The 13,430-nt window shown below is 40.2% G+C and overlaps 1 protein-coding gene across 1 annotated transcript; it reads right to left on the bottom strand.

The window, feature by feature from the left end:
• Window positions 1-6,499: 6,499 nt before the first annotated feature.
• LOC114252325 (uncharacterized) lies at window positions 6,500-8,821 on the bottom strand. The gene is made up of 4 exons (XM_089729949.1): window positions 8,599-8,821; window positions 7,947-8,154; window positions 7,536-7,714; window positions 6,500-7,098 (listed from the first exon to the last, which is right to left on the bottom strand). The coding sequence occupies exons 2-4, from the start codon at window positions 8,011-8,013 to the stop codon at window positions 6,853-6,855; spliced, it is 492 nt and encodes a 163-aa protein (XP_089586075.1). The 5' UTR covers window positions 8,014-8,154; window positions 8,599-8,821; the 3' UTR covers window positions 6,500-6,852.
• Window positions 8,822-13,430: the final 4,609 nt, after the last annotated feature.

Genomic DNA, 13,430 nt, shown 5'->3' on the forward strand with positions numbered 1-13,430 from the left:
CTTTGGTTTTTATTTACAATTTTCCTAGGAGTTTATTTTTCCTATTGCTTTGATGGGTGATGAGACTTTACAGGCCTGTCTAGTTAGTGTTTAATGGATTTCTACTACTACCTACTACAACCTAAATCTATATGGAGTGTCTGTTCGTAATATTGAAATAGCCTGTGTTTACTACATGCATATGAATATTTATACGGTAAATACACCAAAATAACATTTTTTACAATTTTTGTCTGTCTGTTTGTTCCGGCTAATCTCTGGAACGGCTGGACCGATTTTGACGAGACGTTCACTGATAGGTAGCTGATGGTATATATAACTTAGGCTTTTTTAAGACTAGCTTCGCCTCGTGGCGTCACCCGCGGTACGACAATAACCGCGGGTAACATCGCGGGACTCCGCTATCAATAATAAAATTTAATGTTTCCGAAGCGAAGCGAGGGTGGGTCGCTAGTTGAAATATAAAATTTAACTTAATTGTATTATTAGGGGTTAAAGTATGAAATTGCTGATTGTACTGAAAAATTGAAATTCATTTCTTCACCCGCGGTACGACAATAACCGCGGGTAAAATCGCGAGACTGCTATCTATACATATAAATAAAATTGGAGTGTCTGTTTGTAATATTGAAATAACCGCTTTTGCTACATGCATATGAATATATATACGGCACATACACCAAAATAACATTTTTTACAATTTTTGTCTGTCTGTTTGTTCCGGCTAATCTCTGGAACGGCTGGACCGATTTTGACGAGACGTTCACTGATAGGTAGCTGATGGTATATATAACTTAGGCTTTTTTAAGACTAGCTTCACCTCGTGGCGTCACCCGCGGTACGACAATAACCGCGGGTAGCATCGCGGGACTCCGCTATCAATAATAAAATTTAATGTTTCCGAAGCGAAGCGAGGGTGGGTCGCTAGTTGAAATATAAAATTTAACTTAATTGTATTATTAGGGGTTAAAGTATGAAATTGCTGATTGTACTGAAAAATTGAAATTCATTTTATTTTTCATTTCACATATTTATATAATAAAAATATCTATCACTAATATCTATACATTGCTGCCATCTAATAGAAAGGTCATTTATGCCTTTGCGATAGAACTCTGCTGATTTAGATTCTACAAACTGTGAAAGCATTTTGTACTGCCTACTGGGAAGAAAACTTTTTGTCACGTAGAAAATTGTCCAAATCACGACAAAAATAGTAGTCCGTTGGAGCAAGGGTTCATTCCCGATCCTGCGGACAGGATGGAAAGCAGTCGACGTCGCCCAAAACACGTCATCTCGGATCCTCCCGATCCACAAAAAAAATGGAGCAAGGTCTCGCGATTAAAGATGGTGACGAATGGTTTATAATTGCAGTTCCTGTAGAGTTAAAACTTTCTCGTGCTGTATGAGGTCTCGCGTTATCATGGAGCAATAATGGTGAAGATCGATTCATAAGCCGGGGCTGTTTGACTGCAAGTTTTGCTATCATTGTTCGAAGTTCGGCACAGAAAACATCTGCCGTTATTGCTTCTGGTGGTAGGACCTCTTGTGAGTCCGCACGGGTAGGTACCACCGCCCTGCCTATTTCTGCCGTGAAGCAGTAAAGCGTTTCGGTTTGAAGGGCGGGGCAGCCGTTGTAACTTTACTTGAGACCTTAGAACTTATATCTCGAGTTGGGTGGCGCATTTACGTCGTAGATGTCTATGGGCTCCAGTAACCACTTAACACCAGGTAGGCTGTGAGCTCGTCCATCCATCTAAGCAATATAAAAAAAAAAAAACATTGGAGAAAGCTATAGTGAATAACACCATGCTGAGACCACTAAACAGTTACCATTATCTTTTTATTGGTAAGCTTTGCTTTAGGACACTTGCGGTGTTTGACCTGGGGTCAGCCATTACATTTTTCGCTTACGGCTAATTTTTCGTCACATGTCACAATTCGATTCAATATTTCTTCCATTTCTGTATCGATTCAACAAGGCAACAAAAAGCTTCAACACGCGTTTCTTTCGGCAGATCATTCAAATCATGAGGCACCCATTTTTTATTTTTTTTTATTTTAATGATTTGACGCAAATCAGTCAATATTGTTGGTAAGGTAACGTTAGAGTCAGACCATGCCGCTAATTCCCGGGTAGTTTGGCTCGGATTGGTTTCCACCATCTCTTTCAATTAATTTTTATTCACATGTATGGGCGGTCTTCCACGTGGTTAGTTCTTCCAATCAAAATCGCACGATGCGTTCATTAACAGTCCCCTCTCCAAACGCAACATTGATATTGCGAGCTGTTTCCGTAGCGTTAGCCCCGCGTCGAAACTCGTATCATTCCCGATCCTGCGGACAGAATGGAAAGCAGTCGACGTCGCCCAAAACACGTCATCTCGGATCCTCCCGATCCACTAACGGTGCTTTTAGGTAATTCAAGCACCGGTCACCGTTCTCGTCGAACCCGTCGCTTGCGACGAAGGGCTCGACGAGTAAACTAACTCTCAGACACAGCCCACTGAGTTTCTCGCCGGATCTTCTCAGTGGGTCGCGTTTCCGATCCGGTGGTAGATTCTGCGAAGCACGGCTCTTGCTAGGGTTCGTGTTAGCAACATCGTCAGGTTGAGCCCCGTGAGCTCACCTACTAAAGTTAGGGTTACGCTGACATAGCCTCTCAAGGCTATCAGCTTAGGTAGGAAAAAAAAAAAAAAAAAAAGAAACTCGTAGGTATTAAAAAATCGCTCGAATTTTCAAAGTATCCATCTTTCGGCCTGTCTCTTCGGCCTCTCTCTCTCTTTAATTCTCTTTAACGGCCGTCTGGTGTAGTGCTAAGTGACATGGTCACTACACAAGGGGGTCGCGGGTTCAAATCCCGCCAAGGGAAGATATTTGTATGATAAATATAAATGTCTTTTCCAGGGTTATGGATATATTAAATATATGTATGTGTATAATAAAAAATCTTACATTTATTTCCGTTATCTGGTACTTGTAACAAGTTCTTTACGAACTTATCACGGGACCAGTTAACGTGGCGTGATTGTTAGTAAATATTTATTTATTATTTATGATTTATTATTCTAGTCTAAGCTGAATAAAAAAACAACTGAAAGTCGATAATCGAATATTGCACATTTTTTAAAAGAAGAACTTCAAATGTACCATTTGAAAAAAGTTTGACTCAAAAATCTCAAACCATGAAGGTTCTATGTCAATTCGAAGTACCTATTACAATAAAACGGCAATTTTATACTTTAACCCCTATTATTATACAATGGCCATCTGACGATGTAGCATGCGATATAGCATAATATTAATACGTTGAACGGCATGCTATAATATTAATATGTTGACCGGCGGCCCATTCGGGCCAAGTCAAAATCAGGGAATCCGTTATTTATGCGTTCCGGTTTGAAGGGTAGGGCAGCCGTTGTGACTATACTTCATTCCCGATCCTGCGGACAGAATGGAAAGCAGTCGACGTCGCCCAAAACACGTCATCTCGGATCCTCCCGATCCACTAACGGTGCTTCTAGGTACTTCAAGCACCGGTCACCGTTCTCGTCGAACCCGTCGCTTGCGACGAAGGGCTCGACGAGTAAATTAACTCTCAGACACAGCCCACTGAGTTTCTCGCCGGATCTTCTCAGTGGGTCGCGTTTCCGATCCGGTGGTAGATTCTGCGAAGCACGGCTCTTGCTAGGGTTCGTGTTAGCAACGTCATCAGGTTTGAGCCCCGTGAGCTCACCTACTAGCCACGGTTACGCTGAAATAGCCTCTCAAGGTTATCAGATTAAGTAAGAAAAAAAAAAAAAAAAAAAAAATAATAATAATAATTGACTATACTGATACCTTAGAACTCATATCTCAAGGTGAGTGGCGCATTTACGTTGTAGATGTCTATGGGCTCCGGTAACCACATAACACCAGGTGGGCTGTGAGCTTGCCCACCCATCTAAGCAATAAATAAAAAAAAAAATATCGACTTGAGATTTTCATTCTAAAATTTATAAAATACGATAATTTGCACGGAAGATAGAAATTAGCGACTTTGACCGTCTAGTTTTTAAAATATTTTAAAAGGCTATAGTCTTAATATAAACTACAACCTTCTATTGGATTTGATAACCAAGGCGTTCGGTACGGTTAAAGGGCCACGTGTCTCACTTCCATACGCCCGGTCATCGTTCTAGTCGAACCCGTCGCTTGCGACGAAGGGCTCGATGAGTAAATTAACCCTCAGACACAGCCCACTGTGTTTCTCGCCGGATCTTCTCAGTGGGTCGCGTTTCCGATCCGGTGGTAGATACTGCGAAGCACGGCTCTTGCTAGGGTTCGTGTTAGCAACGTCGTCAGGTTTGAGCCCGGTGAGCTCACCTACTAGTTAAGGTTCCGCTGATATAGCCTCTCAAGGCTCTCAGCTTAGGTAGGTAAAAAAAATCCATACGCGTTTTGGTTGATAGATGCAATCAGTGGCTTGTAGTAAGTACTTATTTTGGAACCCTCACGTGGCTCACGAGTGACCCTCATAGCCCGAACGGTTCAGTAAGATAAGGATCCTGGTGAGAACCGGGGCCTGAATGAAAATACTAGATTTTTCATGCGGCGTTGTCCAGATGTGAAGTGCTTTATAAAACTACACATTCGGCCTTACACTGATTCCATCTCTTTGCTGGAGCTCTCAAGTACCAGCTAGTTTTATTTGACTCTATACAGAAAATAGGCCGTTCGGATTATCGGAAATCTCGTTCTCACGAATCGTTTGGGACTTCTGGGTCTACGGAGAGACTTCAGCTGCCTGGGTCTTGTACCATATGCTCCACGAGGATTGCCCTAAGAAATTGTTTCGAAATGAACCCGTCATTCCTTTCCTTTTTACTATTTTTTTTATTTTTTTTTATTGCCTGTATGTGTTGACGAGCTCACAGCCCACCTGGTGTTAAGTGGTTACTGGAACCCATAGACATCTATAACGTAAATGCGCCACACACCTTGAGATATAAGTTCTAAGGTCTCAGTATAGTTACAACGGCTGCCCCTTTTTTTTTTTTTTTTTCCTACCTAAGCTGATAGCCCTAGCGGCTATGTCAGCGTAACCCTAACTTTAGTAGGTGAGCTCACGGGGCTCAAACCTGACGATGTTGCTAACACGAACCCTAGCAAGAGCCGTGCTTCGCAGAATCTACCACCGGATAGGAAACGCGACCCACTGAGAAGATCCGGTGAGAAACTCAGTGGGCTGTGTCTGAGAGTTAATTTACTCGTCGAGCCCTTCGACGCAAGCGACGGGTTCGACGAGAACGGTGACCGGTGCTTGAAGTACCTAAAAGCACCGTTAGTGGATCGGGAGGATCCGAGATGACGTGTTTTGGGCGACGTCGACTGCTTTCCATTCTGTCCGCAGGATCGGGAATGTAGTTACCGGCGGCCACGATGAGAGGGTTCTCGTGTCGTGCCGCTTTATCGAAGTGGCGCATGGACGCCGACTGAAGATACTTACTGATGGACTCTAAGTCCAGGTCGTCATGGAGGTCGACGTTCCTGACGAACCACGGGGCTCCGACGGCTATCCTGCAAAAACGGGATTGAATGATTTGGAATGATTTTAAGTGTATGCGGGCCGCGTGAGCGAACACTACACTTGCATAGGTCATGACGGGGCGTATGCAAGTTTTGTAGAGTGTCACCTTATTTCTAAGGGACATTTTACTTCGCCTACATATCATCGGGTAGAACGGCTGCCCCACCCTTCAAACCGAAACGCATTACTGCTTCACGGCAGAAATAGGCGGGGCGGTGGTACCTACCCGTGCGGACTCACAAGATGTCCTACCATCAGTAAATATCACATCTCTTGCCACCGAAGAAAAGATCATCCATACAAACATTCCACCTTTACTTCTCAATATGTTTGAACCTAGCAATACAAGGAAACAATACAATAAATCAAAACATTTAATCAGATTTCATTAATCGATACATAAGTTTACTCTTAACTAATTAAGATCTACATACAATAACAATCAAGAGCTACCTAAATAATTTATTAAATTTAACATGTAAGGTGACAACGACTTTTAAAATTTATATAAATTACTAAATAATTCAACAAGAATTTCTACCATTTTATGGTTGAAGCCATGTAGTAAATATTTTTTGCCTGGAGAATGGCAGAAGGACTACTTAAGGTTTGCTGATGATGACATTTGTGGCCAGGCTGAATGGTATCACTTCGTGTTGGCTCAAAAAACCTGCACAAATATAACACACTACGTAGAAATAACTCGGTAATAGCATATCCATATATAATGTAGCAGTGTGCACGTTGTACTGTGAGAGAGTAGCGGTGTGGCCAGCTCCGTCGCCGAGCCGGTTAGTGAAAAACCATCTAATGTTAATAACAATATATTTATGTAAATATATAAATTCTTGTAAAATGTGAAATATAGAATAGTAGCATACGAATACGGTTGTAAGTTTTAATTTTAATTCGCAATCTAAATTTTTTAAAATATAATTATGGTACATTTTTAAGCAATTGTTTCACTAACTTCACTAATTAAATCAAGTTTCTAAAAAAATATAACTAATCGTTCTTTGTTGGTAAGCCTCATGGAATAATAAGTATATATATAGTTTTTAAGGTAGGTGACTTTAGTACCTACGTAGACGTACTTATGTGTTTAGGCGTTTTAATGGACACAAAATACATATGTTGTAAATTGATATCACCTACTAAAATTTAAATCACATTAAAATTGTTGAACTATATAATTAACTATATCTTGAAAATTATGTTTAAGAGAAGTTTAAAGTTAGAATTAAACAAAGCAAAAACAAAAAAAACATCCTTCAATATCGTAATCATAATGCTATGGAGAGTAGAATAAGAACAGTAACGATATTCTTGAAGAAAATAGCTTTTCCAGCTCCGGATCCGTAGTTACATAAGGAGGTTGAGCAGCACGAGGTGCAGGCGTAAAGTTTCGTCCTTTCGCCGATGACGATGCAACCGGGCTCGCAGTGCTTTGTACAGTTGCGCTCCAACGCCCACATCTTCAAAGCGGTCGTCGAGTTTTCCGTCGATGTAGTGTACGAGAATCGCTTTACCTGAATTTTACACACACGCATTTTTAATAACATGTAAATGTGTGTAAGTTGTGACCTTGTAAATTAATTTATTTGTATTTTGTTTTATAAAAATAACAGCTACGGATTTGTATATTAACTATAAGAGAGTAGAGTGTAGTAATTGTGTAAAGAGGTTATGAAAAAATCAGCATAAAAACGTGATCTCAAATCGATGAGTATTTTTATTCTGTATCCAAAACATATGATATAACACACACGGACCACATTTTATCACATTCAAAACTAACCATTCTATGCACTGTTTTTATTAGATATATTTATTTTTAAAATTTAATTGTGGTAATGTTTTGATGTTTCTGGTGTCTTATTTAATACAATTAATTTTAATTGTTGATATGTTATTGACATGAAGTTATTTAGCACACACTTAATGAAATGTAATAAAAATATCTCACCATACACATTCGTCGATCATTGTGGCATTTATGAATCAAATCCGAATTATTGTGTCTTAAATCAGCACATTTGTCTTCCGGTACTTCGGCAAGACATTTGTAGCACCACAATTCATTGTTAGGTCTCGCCGCGGCCGAGGTGACATGTACGCTGTCTCGGAGGAGGTCGCAATAGCCCTCTGAAAACAGGGAAAGAATCGTTAGGAATAAATTGAATAGGTAGTTTACTTTATACCTCAAAAACAAAAGAATTGACAACCATGCATATATGTATATAGTGTTAGCATCCAACATTCTCACGAGTATCTAGCGTTTAGACGTAGATACAAAAATATTTTGATAATTTTATCACCAATGGTAAATGTGCGTTCCGTATATTATTAGTGAAGGTTAAAGGAGTTTTAGGCTTACCTAGGGCAGATAATAGTAATAAGAGCAGCACAAGAGAGCTCATGACGGCTACAATGCTAATGCGCATGTCACAGCTTCCGTTTATCGATCTTGTCTGGACCACAGTTTACCTGTTGCTGACTAGAAGCCCGCCAATAACCCGTACGCGGCCTTCGGCTTTCAAAGAATCAATTTGATCGAGAAAACAAAGTCAACTTTTCAAATAAATCTGAAAATCAAAATTAACCGTTGCCAATATTAAACAAGACTAGAAAATTATATTACTACTAATAGTATTCATAAGTCAGCTATTTACTTACTTTTGCGTACTTGTATGTAGTACATAGCAGATTATGAACGTGATCTAAATTATAAGTTACAAAAATAGTAGAACTTTCTACATTTGGAGGAAGACTTAATACATATTATATTTATGTATATTAATGACACATCAAACAAGTTATTAGGAAGGATTGGAATTTTTTTAATAATATTATTGCATCAGATGACTTCCAGGTTTCATTCCCCTGTCGAAATAATTCCAAGAATGGACGCGAACATCAATGAGGATGAGGAAAAGGATGTAAGGAAATGTGTATTGTGTATCCGAAATGTGAAATCCGAAAATTATGTTTGGGAAAAAAAGATATGTTTTTGGTTTTTAAGTACTTACAAATTAAGCGTTCCAACAAAAAGGCTTCAAGTTAGGATTTCCTGTATTATAGATATATATTTTTATTTCTTACACGGGTAATGTTGATAAAGTTACTGATACCCATAGACAACACAACGCGAAAGCCGCCGCCCGTCTTGAGACAAGAGGTCGATATCGCAATTGCATTGCATAACGACTGTCCCATCCTTCAAATCGGATCGCACGACTGCTTCGCGGGAGAAGTAGGATGGTGATAGCCTACCCGCGCGGGCTTACTTTGTGCCCTACCGTCAATAATTAAATATAAATAAAAAGAGGGCGCTGAAATACAAATTCTAAACAATCGCGGTGTAAAGCTCTAATGCCAAATATATTTAATACTGACTTGTTATTGCATTGTTTGGGATGAACATGCAGTTCATTTGCAGTTAACTAAATTACGGTTTTTCCGGCAGCACGAGAGGTCGTCACCCTCGATAGAGAGAGGACATTTTTTTTTTTTTTTTTATGATTGAAGGATTACTGGTGGCCCGGAGGCCTTTCCAGTTTCGCCAGGACAGGTGGGCGAGCAAAGGCTCAGCCAGGAGGGGTGGGATTTGCTAACAGCTACCCGAGCGCCTCCGAAGGAGACCTGTCAGCTCAAGAGCAGCTGCTTCGCGAATGAATCTACTATCGGATCGGAATCGCGACCCGCTGAGAAGATCCGGCGAGAAACTCAGCGAGCTGATTCATGGGTTAGGTTGCACGGCGAACTCTTTGTCGAGTTCGACGAGTACGGTTACCGGGGTCCCTAAGCCTGCTCCTAGTGTTAGAGCTGAAGGCGTCTAATGCGAAGGTTATTGGATCTGATGGATCTGTAAGGACGTGTCTAGGGCGTCGACGGTGACTGGCTCCTGCGTGATCAGGATTCGGGGAGTAGTCAGCGGCGGCAACGATAAGGCGATTATTATGACGCATAGCCTTATCGAAGTACCGTTCCGACGCTGACTTCATGTATTTCTGGATAGATTCGAGGCCCAGATCGTCGTGTAGGTCAACGTTCCTCACGAACCACGGAGCTCCGACGGCTAACCTGCAAAAGCGGGATTGTAGAGATTGGAGGGTGTCTATGTGTGTGCGGGCCGCGTGAGCGAACACCACACTCGCGTAAGTCATGACGGGCCTTATGCAAGTTTTGTAAAGTGTCACCTTGTTCCGAAGGGACATTTTACTCCGCTTACAGATCATGGGGTACAGTCTACCGAGAATAAACGCGGCACGGTCACGGACTGATTTTATATGCGGGCGGAATGTCATCGATGCATCCAGGGTAACGCCCAGGTACTTACTTGACCTTCCTGGCCCAGGGTATGGTTGTCTAAAGAGAGTAATCGGGGGTGTGGAGATTTGGTTCCCACATTAAGTCAGTACCCGACGGAGCCACGTTCCTACTCGGGCGCGTCTACCCCATGATCTGCAAGCAAAGTAAATTGTCTTTTCATAACAAGGCGACACTTTACTAAACTTGCATACGTTCCGTCATGACCTATGCAAGTGTAGTATTCGCTCAAGCGGCCCGTACACACATTAACTCTCTCCAAGTCATCCAATTCCGTTCTGCAAGATAGCCGTCGGAGCACCGTGGTATGAGAAGAATGTAGATCTTCACGAGACCTAAATCTAGTACCGATACGTGAGTATTTTAGAGAAGCGTCAGAACGCTACTTCGAAAAAGCACAGATACATAACCTACTGAGTTTTTCGCGGATCTTCTCAGTGGATCACGATTCCGATACGGTGGTAGATTCTGAGAAGCACTGCTCTTGCTAGGGCTAGTGTTAGCAAATTCTTTCAGGTTGGGCCCGTGTGCTCACCTACCGGTCCGAGTCTAGCCGGAATATTCTCTTAGGTCATCAGCAATTAGGTAGGAAAAAAAGAGAGGTAAGAGTAAGTCTCATTAATATTGTATTAGCTTTACTACCTGTTACTAGCGCATAAGATGAGACATTTATAAGACATTAAAAGTACGAAATTCATATGAAAGTCGGCAAATCTACCTATATCATCACATTAAATCCGTAATAAATTTCAAAGTGCATTTAATCGGTGAGTTGTATATACTTTAAGGTACGACAGTATTTTACTTACCTGCACGTTTTTCCTCTAATGCAATACAATAGAATTGAATAGAATTGAATTTCAATAAAATTATCGCCGTTTTAACTCAATTAATCGCAAATAAAACTCCCTCGTTCGGAATCGAGACTTTGATTTAAAATAAATTATTTAAATAATTTAAGCCACTTTTTGTTTGAGAACATTGACATTACCTACACTTTCAGGGATATGTAGCTTGAGAGTTGATAGCGGAAATTGTATATAGCACAAGCGTAAAGGATCGTATTTACAAAAGCCTTGAGGATAAATAGGTCATTTATTTAAATTACACGCGCTGAAAACGCTCTCTGTACAGATGTAGTGTAAAATGTTTTCAGTTAGTAGGCAAGGGCCGGTACAGTGTACAGTTTTACCTGGATGCTGGGCGGGCTCGAAGGTTCCGCCAGGATAGGAGAGGTTTGAGTCACTCTGGTAGTTGCCGTGCGAATGAATTATAAGAATTATAGGAATATAATTTATAAGCGGCCCGCTCCAGCTCCGCTCGGGTCTTTAACCAAAATTTCAACGATATTTGACGTTGTTTTTTTTTTTTTTTAATAAAAGAACACTTATTGCGTTATATAACTATAATAGTTAGACATATGCTGTCGCTACACTTTTTTCTGTTTCATAGCTATATGGATAGACGAGCTCACAGCCCACCAGGTGTTAAGTGGATACTGGAGCCCATAGACATTTACAACGTAAATGCGCCACCCACCTCGAGATATAAGTTCTTAGGTCTCAGTATAGTTACAACGGCTACCCCATCCTTCAAACCGAAACGCATTGCTGCTTCACGGCAGAAATAGGCGGGGTGGTGGTACCTACCCGTGCGGACTCACAAGAGGCCCTAACACCAGTAAAACTTTTTGTAAATAATGTGTTCTACAAAGTCGTAGTACATTATTTTATTCTATCATGAATAGTTTTCGCAGGGCACGCGATGTAAAGAATATTTTAGGTAATTTTTTTACACCTTGGGTTACATTATTAGAGTTTTAGTAAGTATCCCTAATTTTTTACAAAAAAGATTAGCGATGGGGAAGAAGCCTATGTCACTCGGGAATAGTGTAGCTTCTAAGCAGTGAAATAATTTTTCAAATCGGTTCAGTAATTCCGGAGTCTATTCAATACAAACAAACAAACAAATCTTTCCTCTTTATAATATTGGTATAGAAGTATAGATTGAAGTTGTTTAAAAATAATCGCTAGAGTTGATGAAGTTTACGTTCGAATGTAAGTGTTACCTAAATAACAAAAAACGCTTTTGTCCAAAACGTTACGTTAACATGTTATTCGGAATGATTCTCCCTTTTAAATTGAAATCAATTGCAAAAAAAAGTTAAAAATACTTATGAAATATAGTTGTATTTACTACTCTTTAATGCTTATCTTGTCTTACTGCAAGTTTTTCAGCTAAGTACGTCGTTACGCAGAGAAGAAGACATTTTCCGTGAATACACAATTTTCAGGAAACATCTGAGCTCCACAGATATCTTCTTTGACACGCTACACCGTAGCTTCAGCAATTAGGACCAGATATTTAATGAAACATTGTTGAAGTGCTTCCAGTTTGTCAATTAGGCAGTTACTGTTAGTAATTTGTATTGCGGTATCTAAATCAGCAGACGAGCCTGCGACGAAAATGATGTGCAGTGGACATCAGATCCCGGATAGGTACATCTCTACGAAAATGTTAGTATGTATGTACATGTGATATTTTTTGTTGCTCTATCCATTTGCCTATACAACCCTTATAAACATTGCGATCAAATATTGATTGAAGCAGCAAGATTCTTAGAGCAAGCCATACTCTTTTAAAGAGATTATAAACATTAATCAAGGGAAATCAAGATCGGGACTATACAAAAACCAGGATTAAGTTCGGATGAAGCCTTTCTTTACCAGTACTTTTATTCCAGCCAACTTTATGTGAATCGTGCTTTATGATCCGGCGCTGTCTTGCTGACAGGCCCATCCTTAGTTATGGAGTGTAGTGTTGTTAAGAGGCTTAGCCGGCTTCTCATGATATATTCGAGGCGATGTTTTATAGTTCCCTTTTTATTTTTATTGCTTAGATGGTTGGACGAGCTCACAGCCCACCTGGTGTTAAGTGATTACTAAAACCCACAGACATCTACAACGTACATGCCGCCACCCATCTTGAGATATGAGTTATAAGATCTTAGTAATAGTTACAACGGCTGCCTCACCCTTCAAACCGAAACGCATTATTGCTTCACGGCAGAAATAGACGGGGTGGTGGTACCTACCCATGCAGACTCACAAGAGGTTCTTACCACCATAACATGCCATAGTCAGTCACTCCTTGTTAGTTAATATCTCAATAAATGACTAAGTTTATATACTGCCAACCTTGTACCCTAATGATTAATTGTGAAGCTTCTGTGAATTATATAGGTACAGCTACGGTCATTCTGCCTATTAAAATATTGGTAATAAGAAAAACCGGTTCTAACTTATTGAATAATCATTTGTTTTCATGGCACCTCTAGCGCTATTCTCAAGGCTCCATTAGGCAAAGGCAACGGCAAAGCATTAACACATCATCAATGTCAGTAGATAAATGGACTTATTAGTATATTATAAATATTGACCAGGTTGTCTGTTACAATTAACATACTTTTGCGATTCTGTTGACTGTATTAAAATAACAGAAAATTTCTGCTTTTAATTTTGTTTCTCTGATA

The sequence above is a fragment of the Bombyx mandarina genome, chromosome 09 (assembly GCF_030267445.1).
Source record: "Bombyx mandarina strain Sakado chromosome 09, ASM3026744v2".
NCBI classification, from domain to species: domain Eukaryota; kingdom Metazoa; phylum Arthropoda; class Insecta; order Lepidoptera; family Bombycidae; genus Bombyx; species Bombyx mandarina.